We start from the raw sequence: 27,441 nt of genomic DNA, 5'->3' as shown, positions 1-27,441 counted from the left end.
TTAGCTTTCCTCCCTACAAAACACCACATGCCTCCAGGGGAAGCAGCAAAGATTGGTAGACTCTTCCCAAAGCATTCTCTTCTTTCTAGCATCTTGTTCCTCAAGTCCTAGATGTCCTGGTTGCTCTATGATGCCTTTGAATGCTATTTTTATGTTTTATTCTGCTTTTCTGAATGTCCTTCATGGGAGCTTTGGTTTGATATAAGCCATTTCATCACAGTCAGAGTGGAAGTGTGAACTGAGATGATTTTGCTTCGAAGGTAGAAAATAGCACCCTGGGGAGAAGGTAGCATGCCACTGCCTTCAGCTCTTTGAGGGGCTTTTGTACATAAGAGGGAAAAGATGTTCTTACCAAAGCTCCACAAGGAGACACTGCTTGCAGAATATAGGTCATAGGGAGGTGCTGCAGGTGCTGAATCCAGAACACGGATCTCATAGACGGCGAGCACTCCTAAGCAGAAGATCTTCCTGAAGAGAGACTGAGCTTCTCAATACTGGAGGAGTCTAAGACGGAGCTCAGCAAACATCTGGAAGTTGCTATTGAGAAGACCCAATATTCAGATCATAGGAGGGACTCAATCAGTGATAACCAATTTGTATATTCTTGAGATCTTGGAAGCTTGATAGAAATACAGATTCTGAAATTATCCCATGGACATACCAAAACAAAATGGAAGTCTGTGGCATCTGCATTTAATAAGGGCCCCAGGTGATCTACAAACCGGGGTACAGGAACAAGGAGACTAAATAACGCCCCCCCCCCCGAAATGTACCTCCCAAAGAAGACTCTGTAATCCCAAAATCCCACAGGGGATGCTAGAGAGAAACTCTACCAGTTTTGCCAGTCTGGGGATGGCAGCTGGAGATGTGGAAGGGGGTGGGTTCTTCACCTTCTGCTGTTTTCTGTCCATGAGGCCCCTCTCTCTCTGAAAGCAGGACTCTGCTTGGTTCTGTTGGAATGAGAGACCCATAAGGTTTAGTCACATTGTGGGTTAGCAAGCTTGTGTGGGCTAGCCTGGGAGCCTAACCACTATTTATAACATAGTTTCTGTGGAAAAATGTGTTCCAAGTTCCAACAACTGCCTTTCAAAAATATGCTGGAGCACAACCTGTCAGTAATTGGGACTATCTATATAAAGTTATTTTCTCAGAAACTTTTAGCATCTCATGATAAACCTGACCTCAGAGAATGAGTAATTAATCAGCCTTCAGTGTCAGCTGTACAATGGAAGAAATTCTTCTGCCCCGAATTATCGGAGGCCCGCTCGAAGAACAACTACCACTTTTCCCTAGACAATTGTGAGAGTGTTTCTTCCTGCTGTCATTGTTTTGCCCAAGGGAGATTGGTGCTGGCATCACCTGGGAAGTGATGAATGGCCTGGGATATAATGTGGTGGCAATGACTTCAACTCGGAGCTTGCTAAGACAGTGAGAATGAGGTCACCTTTCCGGGCTTAGCTACACCTGTCCCTTTCCAAGGACTCTTCCCACAGAAATGAGGTCAACAGCCATATTTCCATTGTCCTCCCCCGACCTCCTGCCCCTCACCCACTGGATGAAGAACAGTGTTATGAGCTAGAAAGATGTGGATTTACAAGTACACGTGTAAAAAGTATACACAGAGGCTTGTGTTTGCTCCAAGGTCATACTAAAGAAATGATATGATTTTGTTCCCCCTACAGTCTCCACAAAAAATGACCCCAGTAAACGACATTAAGGAAGTTAAAAAATTATACTCATTTATCCCTTGGTGAGACTGCACTGAGAGTTTGCCTCAGGTCTGGCCCCCTGACTTTAAAAGGATAATAGAAAGGATGACCCAGTGGCATGTTCTGGGTAGGGAAGAGGTCTGGAAACATCATGGAATATAATTATGAGGTCGAACAAACAGGACTCAAATACAGACACCAGCAGCCCTCGATGCTTTTGTATACATCAGAGAAAGCTCACAGGAGCAAAATCCAAGAGAGAAGGAGTCAAAGGGGCCTCAGAACTTGTACACTTAAAGCAAATAGAGAAAAACAAATTCAAGTAATTTGTAATACTTTTAACATAACCAATAGTGAAATTAATAACCAGAAATAGATCCAAATCATATTTAAAAATCAAAGAAAATATAGTCAAATAATAAAAGATAGAAAAACAATAAGAATGCATTTAAACAAAACATTAAAAGATATGATTCTCACCATAGCAATATGGAAGGAAGAAGAGAAGCACCCAAGAAATAAAAATTACCTATCAGTATTGGAAAGGAGCTCACTCTAATCATTAGAGAGATGCAAATTAAAAAGGGGGATGAACTTTTTCCCCTTAATCTAACAAACTGACGATTCTTAACTTTGTAATTATTATAATTATCAAGGGTGCAGGGAAATGGGTACTTTCATACCCAGGAGGATTTTAATTTCTCATATTTGAGGAGAATGTCTTGGCCCAAATATGGATGGATCATGTTTAAGTTTGTTCTACTCTTTGCCTCAGCAATTATACTTCTGGGAATTTATTCTGAAAAAATAAGTATGAGTATGTGTTCAGAAAATTTAGATCCAAGGATGCTTTTTGTAGTCCTATAATTGGGACAAATTCAAAACAGCCTAAAGGTCCAATGATTGGAGACTGGTTATGGGAGTAGAGCAGAGCATGCTTGCGCTGGCGGACCATTGGCCTTTGTCGGCACAGATGTCAGTGCTACCTTGGCTCCTTGGGGCATCCGAGGTTAGCAGCTGCTCCAGCTGCGTGAAGGTCCGGTAAGCCACCTTTACTGTTATGTTAGTAACAGTGGGTGGCATTGGTAGAACACCAGCATGTCCTGGACATTGGGCTGGACACTCTGCATGCTTTGTGTCACTGAATCCTAATGGGCACCCAACAAGGAAGGACACAGAGACGTGAAGGAGAGAGGACCTCACCCCAGGTCACGGTTAGCAAACCGCAGAGCCAGAGCTGGACGGCAGACCTGCCTGCTTCCAAATCTTCTGTCCTTATCACCGTGCCAGGCTCCTACCTATGTTGCCAAGAGGAAACTTCCAGATCACATGATCCCACCTCCTCATTTTTCAGATGGAGAAATTGAGGGTTGGGAAGGGTCTCTGTAGGTACTGCTCTAGGTTCTGGTAATACCTCAGTGATCAAGACAGAAAACATCCTGACCCCATGGAGCTTAATTCTAGTTGTGGGGGCCGGGGAGAGGAGGAGGAGAGAGGGCTAGAACAACAGACAATATGCAAATAAAACAATAAGTAGGAGAGATGCAGGTAGTGAAAAGTGCAGTAAACCAGTGGGTAGAGAATGCCTGCGGTGAGGGGTTTTTAGAAAGGGTGGATCAGGGAAGCCACCCGTGAGAAGCGACAAGTGTGGACATTTGAATGCGGAGAATATCATGCAACAAGCTGAGAAGCTTTTCTGGTGGAGGAAACAGCTGGTGCAAAAGCCCTGAGGTGCGAACAAACTTGATGTGATCAAGGGACACAAGAGGTCTAAGGGAGAGAGTGTGCCTCATAAGGGAGCCCACGTGCTCCCCTCCGGGAGGAGAGAGGAGGGCAAGAGCTGAAAGCCGGCCCTGTGGGAGTGCGTGAGGGGGCAGGGGGGAGGGTGTGAGGGACAGTGAGGAGTGGCTCAGGACCCTGAGTGAGGCTGGAGACAGAGACGGTGCTGGCTCCTTGAGGAACCCTCAGATTCAGGAGCTTCTGCTGTGTGTTTTGAGTGACGAACAAATGTGATGGCTGGACCTGATGCATTTCCAAGGAAAACTGTCAACGGGCATAAGACCTGAGTCATCCAGTGGGAGCTGAAGCAAAAAAGGAGGGGGAGCTGTTGCTGGGACGCCAGCGTTCCCGTTTGGTCAGGCAGAATTCCTCACCTACAGGGTCCACAGTTGGAAGCATTTGGCTGTCCCCAGGCACGTGTGAGTGAACCAAGGGCAAGAGACTCACTTGGGCTCTATCTACGAGACCCAGCCCCTGAGGGCCTAGCCTCACCACCCTCCTCGGACCTAGACAACTTGACCTGGCCCAACTAGACCAACTAGACCTGGCCCCAGACAACTTGGGGTCATTTGCAAAAAAGCAATTCTGCTCTCAAAAGTCAATAATGAAAGAAGTAGCAGAGGGGGAATGGAACCAGTGTAACTATACACACGCGCACCCACATGCACACACACACGTGCGTGCACATGCACACACACGCACATACATGCACATACACTGTGTGACTTTGGGCAAGTCTCTGGACCTCTCTGTGCCTCAGGCTGCAGGTGGAGGGAGCATGTGTGACCATCTCTACGAACCCTTCCCAGTATAACCTAACAATGAGTCAATGGTTTCTATATGTGATTTGTCCCCAAGAAGGTTTTTTCCAAAGACTAAGCCGTGTGCTCTGATGACATTTCTGGCAGAGGAGTTTAGAAGTGACTTGAGAGGCCCGTGGAAAGGTTGAGGGTGATGGGTTTCCCTGGAGTGGTGTCCATTTAGATGTGTAAGCCTCAGCAACTAGAGTAAAAAGGTTTTCATTACTTTGTGGCCACAATCAGAATGTTAATATCACCAATGAAATTCTTTTATGACATTCTGTTCAATGGGAGAAAAAAATTCTTTTTTACAGAATGCTGAATTATTCACAGACCTTGCTGTATTACAGAAGAGGAAAGAGGAGGGGCACAGTATAGGGTCTGAACAGCCCTTACATCTGGGCACCGGGGACCAGCCCTAGGCCCCATGCTCTAGGCAGGCCTTACTTGGGCCCCGGGGGCTCGAATCTGCAACCCCCTAGAACATACCTCCTACCCCCAAGCCTGCACTCCCTCCCTCCTACATCACATCCTGAATTCCCTACACAAGCCACTGGAACCCCTTCCAGAGCCAGGGAGCCTCTTGCCAGGGTTGGCCCTCTTGAGGCTGGGCTGTACCTCTGGGGTGGTTAAAGGTCTCTGATGCTAGAAGGGGAGGACGTGTGGACTGAGCCTGACTGGGCGGCAGGGGTGGGCCCCACAGCAAGGCCAGCTCCCCCTGTGCCTCTGTGTCCCACCTGAAGCTTGAAGGAGCCCCAGAATTCTGAACTCAAATTTGCCATTCCAGATCATTAGGAAGGTATATTAATTATGACGGAGAGACAGAAAATATTTTATCAAGTGGTTTACTTGCTAGTCTATAACTTAAATATGTAGACACATGGAACGTGGTCCTCCACTGGGACTGTAGCTCCAGGCCCTGCAAATATGACAGGGATGCCTGGTTAGGGGGCATTGTTTTTTCTCCATAGCCTTGCTAGACAGCCAGGGTCTCAGCCTTGCCACTCACGGGCTGCGTGGTCCTGGGCAAGTCAACTTCCCTGAATCTGTTCTCTCATCTGTAAAACAGGGACAATAATAGTCCCCACTGTATGAGGTTGTTGAGCAGATTAAATGAGATAATGTCCAGGAAGGGCCTGGCACCATGCGTGGCTCACAGTAAGCATTCGTGCCTGATGTCCCTGCTGGCTGTAACCTGCCCCCCCCCACCTCCCTGTTTTACAGACCCCGCAGCAGTATGAGAGAGAGTACAACAACAAGCGGTCAGGCGTGGGGCCTAGCAAGTTCCACGGGTACGCCTATGACGGCATCTGGGTTATTGCCAAGACGCTGCAGAGGGCCATGGAGACGTTGCACGCCAGCAGCCGGCACCAGCGGATCCAGGATTTCAACTACACGGACCACACACTGGGCAGGATCATCCTCAATGCCATGAACGAGACCAACTTCTTCGGGGTCACGGTCAGTCCCACACCCCAGCCTCTGCTTTCCTTAGTGCCCCTTGGAGATGTACAAGGCAAGAGGGGGCTGAGTCACATGCCCTTTGAGACGCGGTCCCTTTTCTCTGATCACTGAAGTAACTTCCTGTGGGTTATAGGATTGCAGAGCTGCTGCTATGAGGGACAGGTTCGGGGACGCTCTCTGACAGGCTCGGAAGATGCTTCTCTATAGGTGGCGGATTACAAAGGGCGCCGTGAGCAGGTTGAACACAGAGCAGCTGAAATTCACCAGGTGGGGGGATGGTGGGGGCAGCAAGAGCTCCTGACCCAAAGTCAGGTTCCAGGCCTGGGTCTTTCAAGGTACCATCTCCAAACCGTAGAGTTTTCCTTCCTGAAATGGAAATAGGACCTACCTTATGAGGTAGGTGTAAAAATGAACCATCGCAAAGTGAAAACTGCTCATATTTTTTGAGCAGGCTGCTTGCTGTGATCCTCAAGTTTCTTATCCAGGAGTTGGGGATAATAATCTACGTCTTGCACAGAAGTTGGCAAAATAAACAATGATGATAATTGCTAACATCTCTTTAATGTTTAAGCTGGGCCACATACTTCACTAAGCACTTCCTGTAGGTTAGATAATGTCTGCCCAACGCTAGGCCCGTGCGAAGGTTGTTAGCGTTAATAATGATCTCACTGCCTCTGTGTGCCATCCATAGGAAGTCGATGCTGTTGTTATCACCATTAGAGGTGAGGAGCCTGGACCGCAGAGCATTTACGTTTTACTGCCAGTCAGAAGGAGAACTGGGATTTGAACCTGGGTCTAGCTCCTACTTGCTGCGTTATCCTACCTTCGGGTAGTGGACATCAGTGGCATTTCATCGCATCTCGTGATGGTGTGTTTCTTACTAACTCTGCTCTCAGAAAATAGGGAAAATTTGCCTAAAGAAAAGGTTGAAATGGCTCAAGTCCTGTCTTGTGTTCTAATGTAAAGAGTCATTTAGAGAATCAGTCTGTCTTGGGGTATTAAGAAGAGTACACAAGACGAGTTGATTGGTGTATTCCTTAAATGTTCGTACTCCTTTGTGTGCGCACTCAGGCTTGCTGGTGGTTGGTCTGGTAGGCCATGGGGTGCGGGAGCTGAGGGTGTAGATAGTGACGTGGATGCCGAGGTGGACAAGATGGGCTCCCTGTCCCCGAGCCCGTGGTCCGAATGCAGTTGCGAGACTAGGACACAGGTGGTAATGAGAATTTAAAGGGCTCAGCACCCTGGGAGAAAACGTGTGAGCCCAGAGAGGTTTCTGCGACCATGGATGAACAAGTCAGGGAGCTCTCTGGAGGAAAGCTGTGGTGCTGTGCCTTAGCCATGCAGAGAGGGGGCCAGCAGTCTGGCCAGATGGAGCGTGGTGAGTGAAGGAGAGATGCGTGAGTGTGTGCAGGGACAATTACTCTGTGGGGATAATTGGAAAGGAGGAGGATGTGTCTGGGAAGGTAAGCTGGGGCCCACTTTTGAAGGAACAAGCTGAGGAGGCTGGCCTTCATCTTATAGGCTACAAATTCTCAAAGTACACCTTGACTGGCAGTACCCTGGGCGCTGGTAGAAATACACTTTCTCGGGACTCCTGGGTGGCTCAGTTGGTTAAGCGGCTGCCTTCGGCTCAGTTCATGAGTCTCACATCAGGATCCCTGCTCAGCGGGGAGTCTGCTTCTCCCTCTGACCCTCTCCCCTCTCATGCTTGCTCTCTCTCTCTCTCTCTCTCTCTCGCTCTCTCTCTCGCTCTCTCTCAAGTAAATAAATAAAATCTTTTAATTTAAAAAAAAAAAAAAAGGAGAAAGAAAAAAAAAAAAGAAATGCACTTTCTCCAGCCCAACGCCAGAGGCACTGAATCAGTCTGAGGTAAGGGCCCCGCCCCTGGGGTTTAACAGAACCTCCAGGGGGTGCTGATAGGCACTGCAGTTTGAGCAATGCCTCTGGGGTGGGGAGACAGCTGCCAACACCACAGACTAGAGCCACTCTTGACCTGACAGCTTTTGGGCTCTGCTCCCACAGTTCAGACATCAAGGCTCTGAATAGTTACGGGCAATAGCTGTGTGTATAGCACGGCCTGCATTCAGACGGTGAACTTGAAAAGCTTTTGAGAATGTGATTTAAAAAAAAAAAAAGTGTTTATCCTCAGAAACTCTTATAAAATCTCACGTGGTGCTGGTACGTAATACAGATTAGAGAGAAGCCTTTCAGTTGGAAAGAGGAGGAGCCCAGGGCCTTGGTTGTCTGGCCTCCTTTCCAGCAACCCCTGAGACCCCACCCCCACCCCCACAAGGGCCCCACGGGTACCCCAGAGCTCCTCTCTCTTCTGGTACAAACACAGACTGAGCCTCAGGAACAGTGGGACTCACCTGTTCTACCTCAGGACCACTGTGGCAGAGCTGTCCGAAAAAGTGGGTACACCTCTTCGGGTCATCTCACCACGCTTTGTGTCTTATCTAACGGAAGGAATCCATAGTATCTGTAGCCAGATCTCTGGATAGAGAGCTACAGAGTCTAGGAAGCATTCTGCGGCCCTCCTCATACCAGCTCTCGGCATTTTGCCCAGATGCCCCATGTTTCTTAGTGGGAGATCATTTATAACCACTTCCAAGGGCTCCCTTTCATCTAAGTCAAATAATACTGAATCCGCACTCGATGAGCAATTAGATAAGACCACATGAACACTTGGCACAGCTTGAAGATGAGTTTCTTTTTAATGAGAAATTGCTTGATGCGTATTTATGCCCGCTCCGGTTTGTAACTCATAACCCCGCGAACGTCTGGATTGGAAGCGCTCTTTAAAATCCTCAGGTTTAACCCCCTCCGGTTGTAGATGAGTATCTGAGGTCCAGAGAGAGAGCTTGCAAAGTCCCCTGGAGGGACGGTTGGGCAGAGCCAGGAGGGTGGTTCCGCTGAGCGCTTGTCCCCACCACACCCCATGCCACCTTCCTTCCCTTCTCATTGTGCCCGTTCCCCTTTCCTGGAGAAAGGGATTACAGCAGTGAAACATTTCTGTACTTTTTTCCCCTTCCCACTGATCCCCTTTGTCACATATTAATATGTGCTTGTCACTGGACTGCAGACAGGTTTCATTAAAACGGTCTTCTGATCAGAGAAGAAAGGACATCTTCTGACAAAATAAAAAGTGTCTCTGTGGTCCAAGGAGACCACAGAAGGCCAAGTTCAGCCATAAATAAAGAGTTGGAAAGGAAAGGAATGGGAGGTGGAAATAAATTGCAGCATTTTCTATTTGCTGAAGGGTTTTCATTATACAGCGCACACGGTGTCCATTTTTCCACTCTCAGGCAAGCACTTTATTCTGGGTCACCCTCATTCAGCGTGTTTACTATACGGAAAATCGTTTAAACACATTAAATTAATTATATCCGTGACTCAATTTCAATTGATTCCATGTGCACACTCTGGTCTGGGAGCTGGGCCTGTGGTTCCTGGTTGGCGTGCTAAAGAGGTTTCTTCCATTTCTTTCATGCATCCTAGATTGGGACACTGGCATTAGCTCGGGGCCCAGTTCTGTTTTACCTTCTTAGGAGCTCTCCTCCCAGCTACCCTTCTCAGAAACACTGGGAGGGGGATTTTGTTTCCCACCTGTACACTGAAGGCCTGGGGGATCCTGTCTGCCTCTGATTCCCTGAGTGTGCTGTTCTGAGCTTTGGCCCTGTTATTATTACCTCCTACCTCTCTATGGTCGGCAAATCTCAGAACACGTCCCCACATGAAAACCCCTCTTCTGCCAGGTGTGTACACAGAAACTCAGGCTGGAGTTGGCTATTTAAGTATCAAAACCCCAGGGCATTCCAACAAACCCAGCTCATCCTAGAAACAATCCCAGAACGTTTCTCTAGGGCAACATTCTTAACCTTCTAGATGTATGAGAAGCTCCCAGGGCACTTCGTTCAAAGTTCTGATTCCCCAGCCCCGCGCAGAACTTCTGATCCAATGGCTTTGTGGTAGGACCAAGGAATTCACATTATTGACAAGTCGTCCTGGTGATTCTCAGATAGTAACCCTGAGAATTGCTTGGAGCTATGATGGATGTGCTCCCCAACCCCCTCCCCGTGCCCACCACCTCCCACCCCGCCACTACACATGAGCCTGTGCACAATTTTGATTTTTTTTTTTACACTTTTTGATTTTTAACCTATCAGAGATGTATTTGTTCCTACATTTATTCACTTCCTTGGCAGCCCCTGGGCTGGGTGCTGGGAGCTGGAAGCATGGAAGGGACTACTGTGTGGCCCCTTCCTTACGAACTCCCAGCCCAGTGGGGAATATAGACAAGTAGATGAATAATTGCTGGTCACTAGCCGAGGTCTATCCAAGGCCCTTGGAGGGAGGGTTCCATTCAGCTTATGGGAGTAAAGACAAGAAGGCTGCCCTCAATTTCCCTGCAGTTCAGTAAGTGAAACTCTATGTCTGGATAATTACTAGGTGCCCGTGCTATGTGTTCTCAACTTGTACCACGTGTTGGGTAGTAGGGCGCAAAGCCAGGCCCCTCCGTGCATGCCCAGGACTGATGGTGATGTACTAGGATTGAACAGACTCCCTCTAATTAGGTGTTTCTACCAAGGATACACTGAGTTCATTGACCGGCTTATATCATCCATAATGCTTTAAAACATGCTTGGGAGCAGGTGCTAAGTATCCAAGTAAAAATCAAAACCTTCATTTTTCTTTGGGTGATCATTTTCTTAAAGATTTTATTTATTTATTTGAAAGAAAGAGAGAGAGAGAGTATGAGCAGGGGAAGGGGCAGACAGAGAAGCAGATTCCCCACTGAGCAAGGAGCCCAACACGGGGCTCCATCCCAGGACCCTGGGATCATGACCTGAGTCAAAGGCAGACGCTTAACCAAATGAGCCACCCAGGCGCCCCAGGTGATCAGTTTTTAATTTTTTCCAGTCTCCTAAAACACGGATGACATACCAGATCTCAAGTGGACAAATCCTTGAGACTTGTCACCCTAATATATGATGGCTCTCATTCACAGTATACCCCCTTTAGTAAATGTTCCTTCTGATTTGTCTCTTAAAATGACACCATATTTACTTTGTGGTGCCTAGGATGGAAACTAAATTAATCTAGTCTCACTGTACCCTATTATGTAAACAATACGTGCAGCATTTATCCTGGAAAACTACTGAAGGTCTGCACAAGATTTGCACGGGGGCTATGAGGCTTCCAAGAGCATTCGGCACAAGGAGAACTTGAAAGAGGCTGCTGGGAATATCTTTGATTATAAGAAAAGGGCCCGTTCTTTCTACACCATTTCCTGGGATTGCCTCCTCACTCCCCATGGACAAACCTAATGTAGAAATGACTCCAAATAATAGCCCACTCTTCTTCGTCTGCCCAGCCTCTCAACCGGCTGTGGGTCTGGACATCGCAGTGTAGCTTGTGTCGGGGGAGACCAGCCACCTCAGCTTCGGGCCCTATCACCTCTAATGGCAGTTTCTCTAACTGATCACCCCAAGGAGGTGACGAAGAACAGCGGATGGTGATTTGCTGAGTTTATTGATCTATTTGGTTTTGCTGCTGGTGAACAGCAATCCAGCCTTTGCTGGTGTGTCCCTCAAACTTCAAATTGTCACCCAAGATTTGTTTTTAAAAAAAAATCTCTCCACTAAGACTCAAATGCTGTCACGGTTGCTCCCCCTGCCCATGTCTTACTTGAAAAGACGGTGTCATAGAGTAAACTCGGTTTGGTTGGAATTCCAATGACTGTAGGTTGTTAGGGGAAGCCAGTGAGATCCTCATGCCGAGGAGGTGTTAGCTGAAGCCCCCTTTTATGTCACACACACTGCTGCCTCATCCTACCAGGATGCTGAAGTTGTGTGGTTGATTTTTTTTATCCAATTAGGAAACTTCATACCGCACGTACACACACACACTCACACAAATTACTTAGACATCATCTTGCTAGAACCTGCCTGTCTGATCTTTTGGGCTCCTGGTCTTATTCTCTAAGACATGTTAACCTGCAGGCTTTACACCAGCCACCCATTTGTGATTTATATCTGGTATCAGCATTTCAGGTTGAATTTGAGTGAGATAAGAAACAGAGCACTAGGAAGTCTAGCCAGGAGTAGAGAGAACTCAACCAGTCCTAGATCTGACCCCTTTGGGGACTGGTCATTCCACCAGTCATGACTCCATCCCCTGGACTTTCAGGATTCTGGCTGTTTCTCGATTTTTTTACTCGAGGCTATCACTAGGAACTTGTCAGAAGCTCTGCGACAGTCTGACTGTGATGCGTCTGCTAGGCGTCCTAGAAAATGGGGCTTGTCCCAGTGACCTCGCGCTAGCTCCCGATGCCACTCAAGTTTCCTATTTTAGGGCCTTCCTTTCATCAGCCTCTCTTGGCCGTTCCCAGGAGCCACAGCCAACCCGCCCCAGACTTCCTCTGCATCCCTCCTGTCTCTGCCCCATCCCAGACTCTGGGATTTCCAGGGGAAATACATCAGACACAAACTTGACTGAGGAGCTGATTTGAGAACTTGGCGAATGCCCCTTCCCCCCAACTCAGATAAAATGTATCATGGCCTGGGGCGTGGTAGTGATGAATTACAACAGGAAATGCAAATTTGTAAAGTTGGACAAAAGGAGGCCGCAGTCCACCAGCTTAGAGCTATGTGACATCCGGGAGACTATATACCTCTCATCTATGGAGGGAAATGTAACCTCCTTCATAGGGTTGAGACTGTAAGCAATGATGGTGTTTAGGTCCCCAAACTGCATCATCATTATTTCTCTTATTATTACTACCCCTGTCACCATGGTGACTTTCCAAAGAACAGAGTTTATTTATGTGGGTCCAATCAAGACATCTTCAGAATCTGGTTCAGCAGGACAGTCATTCTGAACCTACTGAGTGCCAGTCTATTTCACATATGCTATCTCATTTAATTGCCTGAATAATAAACAAATCCATTAACTTGTATTAAGATTATAGCGGTTTAATATGAAAACAGAACAGAGTCAACCTTGCCTGTAAGCCAGAACATGTTCCATTTTCCCCCCTGCTGCCATTCACTCTGGGGATTTGACACTCACCTTAAAAGTGGAAGGCTTTTGCTCACAGACCACCCCCCCTTCTGTTCTTCCCTTTAGTCTGGCTCAAACTCCCGCAGCCCCGAAAATTAGCACTCAGCATTACACGTGAAAGCTAGCTACAGCAGATACTGTCGTGTCCCAGCCGGATCTCCTGGGATCTCTTTCAGGGCTTTGGTCAGGTCTGCCCAGCCCCTAGCCGTGCAGGTGTCCCTGTGGATGGCTCACACCTTGGGCGTTCGGAGGTGCCTGGGACCTATACCTGAGCCCAGCAGCCCACAGCGACCCTGGTTGGTGGGGTCCTATGACGCCAGTGCTGCTCACACTCCAGAGCTCCCTGTAGGACTAGGCTGAGGCTGGCCCTCCCCTGAAACCACATCTTGGCTTTTTCTCACTCCCCTCTCCCTTACTTGTTTCTCCTGAGAGCATATCTTTTAGAAAATCACTTGTACACAATTCCTTGTCCTGGGCTTCTAGAGTTTCTGGGGGACCCAACTCACACCCAGGTATCTTTATGGGAAATATAAATATTCTCAAGAGGGAATTTTTCCTATAACCTAATTGTCATCTCTGCATCTAAGTTTAACAGCAACCCTCCCCCATTGCCTCCTTCACACTGGGGAGAGGGTTCTGGACTCTTCTCCCTGAGTATACTCAGTGGCATTTTGCTCCTGCTCCTGCCTGCTGCTGTCAGCCAGTGGGAGAGCCATGCTTGGCTCCTCTGATGAATTAGCAGCTCCCAGATTTACAGGGACCACAGCTCTTCGTGCCTCTGGTCACACAGTTCTGCACCCAACACTTCACAGCTTGTAGAAGCTCTTCACCACTGGTAACCTTGAGTTAACTTTGTTGGATAGAATCCACACATGATTGAGAGATCCAGTCACACTCTCCCACTCTGCTGCCTTCCGGGCTTCTAGAAACTAAAAAGACTTTCTCTGCCCAATAAATAATCAGAACTGACAAGAGAGGTATTAACAGGATCTATAGTTGTTGAATCTGCTAATAATGATCCCCAAATTCTTGCTGTGACGGCTGGCATCAGTGTTTCACACAGGGTGTGGGAATCTCCCTGGTGTGTGAGTGTGGGGCTAGGGACCGGGGCTCCCGGGGCAGGAGAGAAGCAGGAGAGAAACCCACCCTCTCCCCGTCTCCCTTGTCTCTCCCATCCCTGTCTCTCTGGGGCTCAAGTCCTAGGTAGGACCTGAGAGTGTAAGGGGGTTGTTGATGGGCCCTCTGTGACGTCAGACTGTCAGGAGTATTTCCTAGAGGTAATCGCTGGCAACAAACAACTATAATAATAATAATAATATTCACCGTGTGACAGCCCTTGGGCACAGAGGACGTTTATAGTCTCTGTCTCCTTCATTGTTCAATGCAGTTCCATTTATTAACATAACACTAAGTAAGAATAGCTATCAATCAGTGAGCTCCCACTGCCTCCCCGGCTGCACCCTAAGCACTGTACGGGTGTTGTTCAATGTGGTGCTTCAAACAGCCACCACGTGGGGGATGGGTCATTCCACGTGCCCTGAAGCCTCCGCCCAGTGAGCTGTGTCCAGCCCACTCACCTCCTCCCAACCTGCCCATACGTCTCCTTGTCAGGGAGGCCTCGCCCGCACCCTATTTCAAATCCCAGCTCCCACCCCCTCATTCTGCCTCCCCACATTTACCCCACCACAGTGCCTCCCATAAGACGTAGAGCTGGGTGCCGGGGACCTGCTAGGTACCTGATCAATCTTCATTTAATGAATGAAGGATTTTGATAATTAATGACCATGTCATAGATTTATTTTTTTTTAAGCAGGCTTAGCAAAGATGAATGATGTGCCCAGCCTCCTACAGGAAGCAAGTGATGAGTTAATTCAGAACTGCCGGATCTGGCTAACTCAGAAGCCCATGTTCTTCACCATTTAGGTGTTCCCTTCATTCTGCCAGCATTGCCAGTGACTTCTGTAAGCCAGAGCTGGGCCAAGCAGGAGGAGCAATGTGGAAGGTCTGCTCCCGAGGAATTCACTCTCCAAACCACCTCGTGCGATGTGTGGGAGGGGAGCGGGAACCACTTCCCCCAAGTTCACAGCGGAGGATGCTGTGGGCTCCCTGCCTGGCCTGGGTTATATATGTGTCCATCTGCCCCTTCCCAGGGGACAGTGGGCCTCGGAACCCCTTGACTGGGACTGGGGCCCATAGTTCTCTCTGTATCTCTGGTGCCCTGTGTAATACTGGCTCTTAGTCCTTGAAACGCAGGTTTGTTGATTGAATGAATGAGGAAATTGTAGCTCAGTGTGGCAGAGCGGCTTAGCAGGGCTCCCCGTGGTGTTACTAGTGAGCCTCGTTCAGAATCACGTCCTAGTTCTTCTGATTCTAAAGGCAGGTGTCTCCAAATCTTGTGTTCCTAGGCACCGCTTGGCGGCCCTCCCCCCTGTTTCTTTAAACACAATTACAAATGACTGCAGATAACATACAGCACAGGAAAGAAACCTACTCCTTCTGCTGTCAGATAAATTTGAAAGATCAAAATAATGTGGTTTAGCAATTTGTTTCAATTGGTGCCTAGCCTTCCAAAGCTTGCAAGTTCGACTTTCTCGAGTCAGGGAAAAAATTGCTGTTTCCTTATGAAAAGCAGTGTGGAGGCGTGTACTGTCTCATGAGAGCTTCAACGGAAGCCCTCGGTACAGATACCGTCCAGGTCTCTGTGAGAAACAAAGGAAGGAGCTGGTGGCAAGGTGGTCATAGTAACAATTACTCTAATGGCAAGTGTCATGGTACTGGGAATGGCTATAATTTTGAACGCTCACTATATGTTGGGTGCTATGCTCTTAAATGCATTAGCTCATCTGATACTTATAACTCCAGAGATGGGTTGAAATGTTTCCCTCCAAAAATCCATATTTGAACTCCTAACCAGAAGTACCTTGGGATGTGACCTTATTTGGAAATAGAGTCATTGCAGATGTGATTAGTTAAGATGAGGTCCTACTGGAATAGGGTAATCCAATTTAACTAGCGGCCTTATAAAAAGAGGAAAGTTGGAAACAGACACGCACACGGGGAGAACCCCATGTGCAGATGAAGGCAGGGAGAGGGTGCTGGTTCTACAAGCCGAGGAACACCAATGATTACCAGCCACCCAGCAGCTGGGAAGAGAGGTATGGAACCGACTCTCCTCCGCAGCCCTCAGAAGGAACCAGCCCTGCCAACACCTTGATCTTGGACTTTCAGCCTCCAGAGCTGTGAGACTTGGCTTGTTTAGACCACCCAGTTTGTGATGATTTGTTAAGGCAGCCCCTAGAAAACTAATACAACCCAACAGAATGGAGACTGTTTTACCAACATTTGGCAGGTGAGAAAACCCAGAGGTTAAAGAATTTACCAAAGGTTGGACACAAGACACAGGCTAGTGAATTTTCGACCCTCAGCAATTAACTGCTATCCTACACCTAGATGAGTTGTCCTCCATTAGGGGGCAAAAGAATCCCTGCCGGAGAAGGACAGAGCTGAAGGGAGACCAGCACGTCTCACCTCCCATCGTCCAGGTGAGGAGTCTGTGATCCCAGCGCGAGGCGAGGCTGGAACCAGGGCCCTGTCCCTTCATCCCTAGGCAGGCAACTGCTTCTGAGGGGAAGTTCTACCCCTCTCAGTGTGGCCAGCCAGTTCCAGAAGCAGCTCTTTCCATTTTACTCACTTCTTCCCTGACTGGGGGAGCGAGGGAATTTGCAACCCCATGTTCCATCATCTTCTCATTCACGTGTTCAAAAATGACCTACCATTTCCTTTTCAGATTACAAAAATAATGCATGATCAGAAATAAAATGTAAAAAGTACAGGCAAGCACCGAAAAGAAAATCAAAGTCACCTGGAACGTCATCATTCAGGCAGGCCCACCTTCACACTCTGCTGGGATCTTTTTTTTTTTAAATTTTTTAAAATTCTTTTACAGCTATAATGTTTTGATCCCTCACATTATAAAGCTTTTCCTATGACAGTGGTCCTCAGCCATTTTAACCCCATCTTTCTTTTTTTATTATGCCAAAATCTACATACAACTTACCATTTTAACCACTCTCCAGTGCAGAGCTCAGGGGCCCGAAGCAGTCACCTTCTGTGCGGCCATCTCCACCCCCATCTCCAGAGCTTGCTTGTCTTCCCAGACTGAATGTCTGTACCCATTAAACACTAACCCCCCATTAGGTGCAATCATGTTTTTTAAAGATTTTATTTATTTATTTATTGACATGAGAGAGAGAGCAAGTGGGAGAGAGAATCTGAAGTAGATTCCATGCAGAGCGTGGAGCCCAACGTGAAGCTCTATCTCATGACCACGAGGTCACTACCTGAGCCGAAAGCAAGAATCAGAGGCTTTGCTGAGTGAGGCACCTGGGCAACTCCAGTGCAGTTCTTTTAAGACTTTTATTTATTATGGGAAAGCTGGTTTTATTTATTTATTATTTGTATTAAAAGTATTCATAAAGATAGAAGTAGTCCGCTAATTAATTTTAGAGGAAAATTATTCGCAAGCTCCTGCTAACCAAATAGTCATTAGCCTAGCAAGAGTCTCATACAGAAATTTAAGAACATACATTTTAAGATGGTGAGAACACAGTGAGCAGAATTTTTAAAGTGAACAATTAAAGTTTAAAGTAAAATACAGTTAAATAGGAGTGACATCCCCGCTATCAGGGAAAATGCTCGGATAAAGATAGACCAAGACACTGTGTGAAAGTACTCTGGAGAGCCCCATAGCACATCCCATGCATTTCTCCTTGCATGAGGCCAGAATACCACCCCCTCCCCTGCCCCCTGAGTGTGTGTCAAGGTATGTTAGCCTGTGCACTTGCTAAGGGGAAGGGAAGTCTTCTGCCATCAGGGGAGGACAGCTGACAGAAATCTCAGCTGACAAGACACACAGCTTTGAACACTGATGGATGCCAGCTTCGTCCGAGTGTGCGGGTGCAGAGGTGACTCACAGACACGTGGATATGACCTTGTGTGATGAGGCCAGCCCCATATCAGGGGGCAGAGGGAGCTGGGAAGATCCATCTTCTCCTGGAATTGCAACCCCCAGCACCCCCTTTCTTTCTCAATGAAATTCAAGCTTCCTAGAATTCTGGTTTAAACAAGAATTATTTAAATCGTAATTATTTAAATCACCTGGGTGGTGCAGTCAGTTGAGCAGCTGAGTCTTGGTTTTCTGCTCAGATCATGATCTTAGGGTCCTGAGATGGAGCCCTATGTTGAGCTCCATACTGGGCACGGAGCCTGCTTAAGTTTCCCTCTCCCTCTCCCGTCTCCCTGCTCACGTACATGCACATGCTCTCTCTCTCTCAAACAAATAAATAAATCTTCAATTAATAAACAGTAATTAGCAAATTACTCAGTTGCTAGGCCTGGAGTCTGGTCAGGGCACTATAAACTGTGGAAGGGGGTGTGGAGTGGGGAGTGGGGATGCCCACCTTTGCCATCAATAGTGGGAAATGCTTAGGATCACAGACTCTGGAGGTAGACTTCCTTGGTTCACATCTTGGCTCCACTTGCTAGTCAGATAAACCTGGGCAAGAGCTCAGTATCTTTGCACCTCAGTTTTCCTGTCTGTAAAATGGGGATAATGCCTTAGATTGGGCTCCTTGTAAATAGGCTCTGAGCCAGAACGCTGGGTGTGGCAGGTATAGGGGAGGGTGAACTCAGGAAATGCAGTGTAAGGGAATGAGGGTGGCAGCTTGGGGCAGAGCAAGAAGCTGATCCAAAATATGGTTGCAATGAAGCTACAGTGGATGCTGGGAGTGCACTGGAGCTGGGATGGCCCTCCAGGTGTCCACAGCGAGGCGTGGAGCCTGGGCCTTTGTATCTTCCCATCTGCCAATGACTGGCCATGGGAGGAGTACCTCCATGGGCAATGAGGTTCCCCACGGTTGAGGGTAATTCCCAGTAGAAGTCCTAGCTGGGATCCTCCATTGCCAGTATTCCCAGGAGCTGGAGGGTGTTGCTTCTGCCATGAAGCAGAGAGTTGATCAGAGGTCCCCCAGGATACCCTCTGGATTACAACAGGGCCTACTGCAGGGGGTCTTGGGGATTAAAGAGGTTTATGCATGTAGGGTGGGGGACTGGGAGGGGGCGAGCTAAATTAGCACAAGAATAATAAGGAAGGGTGTGTCCAGATACTAGCTGCACACAGTCCTCTAGATCAGCAAATACCTGTGATATATTTATGGGAGGTACAGGGGGTTGACGGGTCCCCATGTCACCGCTCCGGCTGCATTCCAGCAGTGCTTACCATCTTTGGGAATTCCCATTCTCACAGTCCTATGCTCACAAGCAAATGCATTCATGCGGACTACACACACACACACACACACACACACAGAGCTACCTATGTGATTTATGGGTGTTCATAGACTTGGCGAACAGAGCCATTTATCAATCTATTCCACTGGTTTTCCAACTTGTTTTCCAGAAGAGATTTTACAGAGAAGCCCAATATTGTGGCCTGTCAGTTAACATTTGTATTAACATTAAGATTACATTTAATATTACTTTTTTTTTTCTTTCAAATTTATTCCTTGGAGAGGGGCCTCTGGGTGGCCCAGTCGTTAAGCATCAGGTTTTTTATTTCGGCGCAGGTCATGATCTTGGGCTTTGGGCTTCAGGCTTCATGCTGAGTGTGGAACCTGCTTGAGATTTTCTCTCTCTGCCGCTCCCCCACTTGCTCTCCCGCTCTCTCTCTCCCTTTCAAAAAAAAAAAAACTTGCTCCTTCAAAGACTTCTCTATTAACCCTCCTCGTTTATTAAAAAATAAGCAAACAGATTTCTGCAGGAACAAAGATGAAGCAAAGCCCTTAACAGGGAAGCTAGCCTGGGCCTCAGGTCAGCCCCCCCAGGTCAGTCCCACCGCAGGCAGGGGCGGAGGGAGGAGTGCAGCCATGATGGCAGGTCCAAGCACAGCGCCCCAGAGGTGGGAGGGGGCACAATCTGAGCTAGGACCCAGACCTACAGTCTTTATTTTAATAGCTGTGTTTGATTTTAATGTGTACAATAAAAATATAACTAGCACTTGAGGTAGCAAGACGGCATTTCTTTTTTGGGTTCTGCAAGAGGCAGGTATTTGGTAAAGAAAAACACAGATGGTACACAGAGGCTGCCAAAGTCACTAAGGTGATACACGTATCATGGGGGTTTCTTACTGCTTTGGCTTTACCTGGGAAGGCACTTTGGTCGTCTTCTTCAAAGGTGAAAAAATGAATCACAAAAGAGTAGGAGAGAGAGAGAAACCAACAGCAGAACAGTGGTCATCTTGGACGGCCCGTCTAGTCACCAAAGCAACAAATAATACTGTACTTTTACACTTGAGATTTTTGGAGGAGGATTAATAGCCTTTTTGTTTCATGCCCTTTCACCACATTCTGTGTGTTCTTCGTTAAAAATAAATAAATAAATAAATAAATAAAAACAAAACAAAAACAGTGGTGTTTGGCCAAGGGGATGGGTGTCCATTAAACAGACAAGAGCCCGGCTGCTTTGGGTCTGCCTATGACGGCTATTGGAACTTGGCCCTGGGGCCCAGGCAACCCTGGGGAAATCCCTGCCCTCGTCCTGGTTGTGCCATCATCTTGACTCCTAGTACTTGGTTAGCTTTACATGGAGCCTTCTCCTGCCCCCTCCTTGAGGGAGTTCTCAGTTGCCAGCTCACAGTCTGACCTCTACTGGAGTCTCCATGGTCATGATCTCATGGGCAGTGAGCAAATATGTCAGAGATTTTTATCACCGCCTGTCCCCCACTTCCTCGACATTTTCTCAGGGCTTTATACATAGTAGACAGACAGGAAAGACTAGTTAGCTGGTTGGATGGGTGAGTGGAGGGGTGGGCAGGCAAGTAGACAGTTGGAAAGTTGCGTGGATGGGTGAAGGGATGGATGGGTGTGTGGGTAGATGGATGGATACAGGAATGGATGATAGATAGGTATATACAAGGATAGGTGGATGGATGAATGGGTGAGTATGTGGGTGGATGGATGGATAGGTATGTGGATGGGTGGATGGATGGATGGATGGATAGAGAGATGGCAGGTGGGTAGAGTGGGCAGGTCAGTGGTCACACAAAGATGAATGAGCAGGTGAGTTGGTGGGTAGATGGGTGGGTAAGAAGGAAAGAGTGGGTGATCAGCAGGCCCAGAAGAGGTAATTGCAATTCATATGTGTTGGCTTCATTCTAATCAAAGTACATTTTCTCAGGGAGGATCTACAGAGGCAACGGCCCTGGTGTTTTGACTTCTCTTCCGTACAAGTCCTGACATCTAGAAAGTGTTTGCTGCATTTTCTGATGGGAGACCCCATCTTGTTGTCTGATTCATGGAAATACATGTTTCATTTCATGCTATTATTCTCCACTCACACTTCACCTATTCAGGAATCGGGCCTCATTAAAATCTGTCCTCTCCCTGGTTCCTCTTTGAGGAAGTTCCTTGTTAGGGCATTTCTGCTGTGAAATGTATCACACCAACTGATGGGAGAGCCAGCCTGAATGCTAAAGACTGTTATTAGCAGATTTAGCCTAGAGATGTTTCAGAGTTGTCAGTTCTGATGTTCATAGGATTATATTTTCAAACATCATCACGCATCCTCTATGACAGACTTGATTATTGTGATGAACTAGTTTTCTTCCTTTAAGAAATGTTCCGGTTGCAAAAAATGATTCTGAAAGCATTGGTGAAACATGCCAGGCAAAACTGAAGTGACACTGTCTCATTTGGGTGGCTCATTTACCTTCCTGGGAGAGGCAGCCCGGTGTGGCAGAAAGAGCACTGAACATGGAGTCTGCAGACCTAGGTTAGCTTGCTGTCCTCTCCGTCTTAGTAGTGGTGACCTTGGGGAAGTCTCTAATCTTTGCATTCTCTGCTGCAGAATGAGACCAGTGACCAAGAGCCCCTTGCCGGGTTGCTCTGGAGATGAATTAAGGAAGGTGTGTTACAAAGTCTGAAATGCAGTGTGGGATTGAGGGGTCCCCAGGAGAGGAAGAAAGCAAGCCATAACTCACTTACATAACCTTATTGATTTATTTATTTTGGTTCCCCAGTTTTATTCTAGAACATACTAAATATTCCTGATAAATGAATTTTTTAAAAGATTTTTATTTATTTGAGAGAGAGAGAGAACAAGAGCACCAGCAGTGGGGAAAGGCAGAGCAAGACGGAGAAGCAGGCTCCCCACTGAGCAGGGAGCCTCACGTGAGGCTCGACCCCAGGACCCCAAAATCAAGACCTGAGCCAGAGGCAGATGCTTAACCAACTGAGCCACCCAGGTGTCCCCAGATAAATGAATTTTAATCTTCGTCCTCCTCCTCCTCATCCTAGTTAATCTGGCAATAACAAAGTTCTCTTTGCTATTCGCCACTCCACATAACCAATCACACAGATTCTTCTTCTTCAGATGTTTTTGGTGAGATATTTCAAATCCTTTTTGGAAAAAGTCACCTCAGAAGTTACAGTAATCTTGCTGTCACTCCTTTCAATGCCTAGAACCCCTCCACCAAGATTCCCAGGTTTGCCATTCACTTGAATTCTCTTTTTGAAGAAATGGCTCAAATTGGGCCGCAGCCATGATTCCATCTTCTACTGGGGTTGGGGGAGGGGGAGGAGGGGTCAGAGGTCAACTTCAGAATGCGCTTCTGTTTTTTGCCCCCCTTCACTCCAACGTTTTTCATGAGCGTCATGGTGGCGGCTTGTATCACTTTGTTATTATTATTATTATTATTTTAATTTTTTTGCTTAAACAAGAGGAGAAATCAGATATATAGTGAAAAATTTAACTGTATGTCCAATTTAACTGTATAACCCCTTCTGGGCCGTGGGATTTTTAATATCAGTGATGGCACCATGGCGTAAAAACCTGGCATCACCACCAGGAAGTGGGTGTTTCCCTTTGCTCGTTCATTCCTTCTGTAAATATTTCCTACCACTGACAGTGTGAGAGCATGGGGAAGGGGTGATACAGACACAGTGCTGAGCAAGGCCAATGTGGTCCTTGGGCCCAGGGGAAGACAGATCGTAAGCAGCTACTCATCTGAATAAACTATTTGAATATAGATTGTGGGAAGTGCTCTGAGGAAAGCCACAGGGTGTCTTAAGAACTTGGAAATAGAGGCCTGACCAAGGCTGGGGATCAGAAAGACTTCTCTGGAAAAAGAAAAGAAAAGAAGAAAAAAAGAAAAAAGACAAGACTTCCCTGAGATGCCTTTGAGTTCAGAGTGAAGAATGAATCAGAGCTAACTAGGCAAAGAGGGTCAGAAGGGCATTTCTGGAAAAGGCAAGAGCAAATGCAAAGGCCCTGGGGTGAGAGGAGGTGTGGCACCTTTGAGAAAGCAAAAGAAATCCAATGTGGCTGGAACAGAGTGAGACAGGATGAGCCTGGGGAGTGGGCCAGAGGGATTGGGTGGAAGCCAGATCACGGTGCACCTATGGGTGCAACCAGTGGGACCAGTGGGACTGGTGGAAAGGTGTCCGGCAAGGGAGTGAACTGATTGCTGTTTTCAAGAAGGTTCCCCTGGCTGCAGTGGAGAGAACAGATTAGAAAGAAGCACGAGCACCTGCAGAACACTGGTACAAACCTATAGTGAGCAGGGAGGGAGAGAAGCAGGTGGAGTCAAGGCATATTTCAGGAGGAAAAAATGCCAATCATTATAGAAAGGAGGGGGTGATCAAGGATCTCCTTCCAATGCAGTTACTTCTCATTTTGAATGACTCTCATTTTGAATGGCTCTTAAGTTACGTCCACTGTAAATATTATGACAGTAAATGATAGAAATGCATCTGTAGACTCTACAGTATTCCGCCAGTGTAACATCTGGATAATCTGAAATTTTTCATGATGGTTTCATGATGGTCCCAGGAGACTGGATGCTGCAGTTACCCTTCCCGATCCTGCAGAAAAATATTCCATGCATGCAGAGATCAGGACCCCAAAGGTGTGCTTGGTAAAAATCAAGAATGCAAGTGGGCAGGACACATCAGATCTGAGCCTTTAGGTGCTCACAGTTCATGGGGAAGCAGACATAATGTAAGCGGCCAGAACCCACTTTGGTCTGTCTACAAATGAGGTTACACCACTGCCAGGGAAACCTCCCTGGTGAGTTGCTCCTACCGGCTGAACAGCGTGACCTCAAGTCCCAGCACTGCCCACCATTCCTCCAGTCTTCCCCCTGTGTCCCTGGGGGCATCTCAGTGTCTTCACAAATTGTTCCTTGCTTGGTCCAGTGCCACAGCTCCTTGGCGACATCCAGTGCCTGCAAGCCACTTGTGGAGGCCTCTCACCACATTATTGCCAGATCTTTGTTCCTCGGGGCCCCCACGGGCCGTCATGGCCTCAGTCTTCACTGGGGAAGAAGGCCGCTCTGCCCCTTGCTCAGCGGGGCTCCATGCTATGTGGGAGCTGACTTGTCTCGGCTGGTTAGAGCCACCTATGCTCATGTCTTCTCGGCTTCCTGTTCTGTGATGTCACATTAGTAGTGTGAAATTGGCCGTGACCGGAGTATTTACACCACAGTAATCCTTGAATGCTACACATCAGGACTTCTTCACCTCTCCATCAGAGAGCTTGTGGGTGAGCATTTCCCAGCACACCACCAACTAGGCCCAGAGCTCAGCGGCGGTGTCCTAAGCCCCACAAGTTTCCCTGTGAACAAAGCCCCCTAGCTTCCTACAGGGTTCAATCCCTGTGGGCAGACTTGGAGACAGTGACCACATGGTCCTCTCAGCTCCCATTCCCTACATAACACACCCAAGTACCAGTACGTTAAACATCTCACAGTCTGGTGACTGTGGCCCCTATCAGCATCCGACAGGGGTGGGCTCTGAATCCTGGCTTTGAATCACAGTAGGGACCCCTGTAATTACATAGCTGCGTGTTAGAGGAGACTGGATATACTTTGGTGTTGGGTTTTTTAAAAAATTTTATTTATTTATTTTTATTTTTTATTAACATATAATGTATTATTAGCCCCAGGGGTACAGGTCTGTGAATCTCCAGGTTTACACACTTCACAGCACTCACCATAGTACATACCCTCCCCAGTGTCCATAACCCAGCCACCCTCTCCCTCCCCCCTCCCCCCAGCAACCCTCAGTTTGTTTTGTGAGTGTAAGAGTCTCTTATGATTTGTCTCCCCCATCTTGTTTGATTTTTTCCTTCCCTACCCCCCAAACCCCACACGTTACCTCTCAAATTCTTCATATCAGAGAGATCATATAATTGTCTTTCTCTGATTGACTTATTTCGCCCAGCATAATACCCTCTAGTTCCATCCACGTCGTTGCAAATGGCAAGATTTAATTTCTTTTGATGACTGTGTGGTTTTTGTTTTTAAAGATTTTATTTATCTATTTCGTGAGAGAAAGAGAGAGAGAGAGAGAGCATGCACAGGCACCAGCTGGGGGAGGGGCAGAGGGAGAAGGCAAGAGAGAGAATCCTGAGCAGACTCCATACAGAGCATGGAGTCCTATGCAGGGCTCGACCTTATGACCCCGAGATCATGACCTGAGCCAACACCAAGAGCGGAACGCTCAACCGACTGAGCCACCCAGGAGCCCTTATACTTTGGAGAGACACCAAGAGGAATATTCCAAGGTTCTAGAGGGTCACAGTAGAGAGAATCACTCCCTGCTGGAAATAGCATGGAACCATTAGGAGGAGCGGCATTCATTCCTTCAGTGATCAACTCACTCATAGCAGGCCCTGTGTTCATGGGATTACGGGAGAGAGTAAGGCATATTTATTCTACACCTGCACTGCTCAGTTGGGTCACCCCTAGCCTCATTCAAGAGCATTGAAGATGTGGCAGGTGCAGAAGTAAAACACACCAATTTCAAAGACCTAGTACCCCCCAAAATGTAAAGTATCTCATTAATAATTTTTATATTGATTACCATTGAAATGATATTTTGTGGATACATTGGGTTAAAAAGTTTATCATTGACATTAATTCTGTGCATTTCTTTTTTACTTTTTAAATATGGTTGCTGGGTTATTTAAAATGACATGTATGGTTCGTGTCTATTGATCACCATGGTTTCACCTTGGAAGTTGCTCCTGGCCCAGTGGTACAGACTTCCAGTCAAGTCAGTTGGGCTGGACCTCAAAAGACAGAAAAGGTTTGGGAAATCAGAGATAGTGGGAGCAGGGAGGAGAATGTTTTATAGAAATAAGCATTCGGACCCTGCCCTCTAAGAGGACTAGGACATCAGTTTTTACAGCCATTAGAAATAGTTGTTACAGAGAACTATCTAATGACACAGAAAATTGTTTGTAATATATTGTTTAGTGAAAAGGGGGCAGATTGCAAAGATTTTTATGGCAAATCCTCACTTTTGATAGCATATGTTTAAATACATAAAGACCAGAAGAATGTACTCCAAAGTGTCAGCTTTGGTGTCTCTGGGTAGAATTCTTTCTCTTGGCTTATTTTTCCTTTCCAAATTTTCTACAGTGGATATATATTACTTTAGGTCTCGTTTTGTTTTTGTTTTGTGTTTTTTTTTTTTTTTAAAGAAAGACTTAAAAAACATATTAACTTTAAAAGACCTGACTTTATTCCAGTCTTGGCCCTTACTAGCCAAAGGACTTTGACTAATAAGCTCTTGGACTCACTTTTCCCATCTGAACAATACGATATATGAAGACTTGGCTCACAGGGTTGTCATGAGGACTAAGGGACACATGCCTATCTGGCACGGTTCCTGGCACCTGTAGGCTCTCAGCCATTATTAATACTCTTCTCCTTTCTGTCCCCTTCTATCTTAGATGGACCCTGATTCTCACTTAGAAGTGAACGGAGCAGGGAAGGGAGAAAAAATGGAAGTAAACCTCAGAGGCCTCGAACACGTCTTGCTCTCCTGTGAGCCTCAATTTTCTGAGCCTGGAGGAACTCCTTTGTCCTCAATGCCAAACTGTAGCGGGTTGGGTCCCCACTAGTTGGGGTCCAGTTAACGGAGGGCATGTTATGTCATTTCATCTGAGTATGCAGGAGAAAAACACAAAGGGTATTGCCTACCAGAGGCTATAGGCCAGCCGGAAAAATTCTTGAGGTCTGAGAACTTAGGGTACATACAGTGAACAACTTGTGACAGGTCAGCTCTAGACTGTGGCTCTAGTAGACCCTTAGTGTGATAACATGAAGAAAGAAGAATTTTGTATATGCTTCTCCATGTATGATCTACATACGTAATACATGGGCATGGGTGTTTTTACAAGCCCACAGTATGTGATGAAACAGTGACCCAGATTCTCCCTCAGGCACACAGCGTCTTTAGTAGGCCCTACGTAGTGGTAGTTAATCCAGAGAACCACTGTCAATTCCCCTTCAGCAATCTGGCCAGGGTCCCTGGATGTGTACAGGCTCCAGAGTACTTTCTGAAATGTACCAGAAAAATTCCCTGTTCATCCTCAAATCGAGTAATTCTTTCAACTGGCTTATAGGGAGCTGCCTCAGTAATCTGAGTTTAATGACCTTAGGCACTGGACAGCTGTCTTAGGAATTAAAGGCTCTTGTGAACAGAGTATTCTGAGGTTCTAAACTCCCACGTAAGGGAAACATGTCCCATTTCCCCCCAGCAAGGGCTGTGGAGATGCGCAGCTTG

The 27,441-nt window shown here is 47.0% G+C and overlaps 1 protein-coding gene and 1 pseudogene across 1 annotated transcript in view; one reads left to right on the top strand and one right to left on the bottom strand.

Annotated features, from left to right (window-relative positions):
• Positions 1-27,441, top strand: part of GABBR2 (gamma-aminobutyric acid type B receptor subunit 2) — a 336,631-nt gene that overhangs the window by 198,499 nt on the left and 110,691 nt on the right. Inside the window, exon 7 of the mRNA XM_047700879.1 lies at positions 5,513-5,749. Coding sequence (XP_047556835.1) covers positions 5,513-5,749 — 237 coding nt within the window. The remainder of the gene's footprint in view (positions 1-5,512; positions 5,750-27,441) is intronic.
• Positions 22,134-22,523, bottom strand: LOC125083888 (60S ribosomal protein L22-like; annotated as a pseudogene).

The sequence above is a fragment of the Lutra lutra genome, chromosome 13 (assembly GCF_902655055.1).
Source record: "Lutra lutra chromosome 13, mLutLut1.2, whole genome shotgun sequence".
NCBI lineage: Eukaryota > Metazoa > Chordata > Mammalia > Carnivora > Mustelidae > Lutra > Lutra lutra.
Note: the sequence above shows the minus strand (reverse complement) of the source record. Positions and strands in the feature narration are given on the sequence as shown.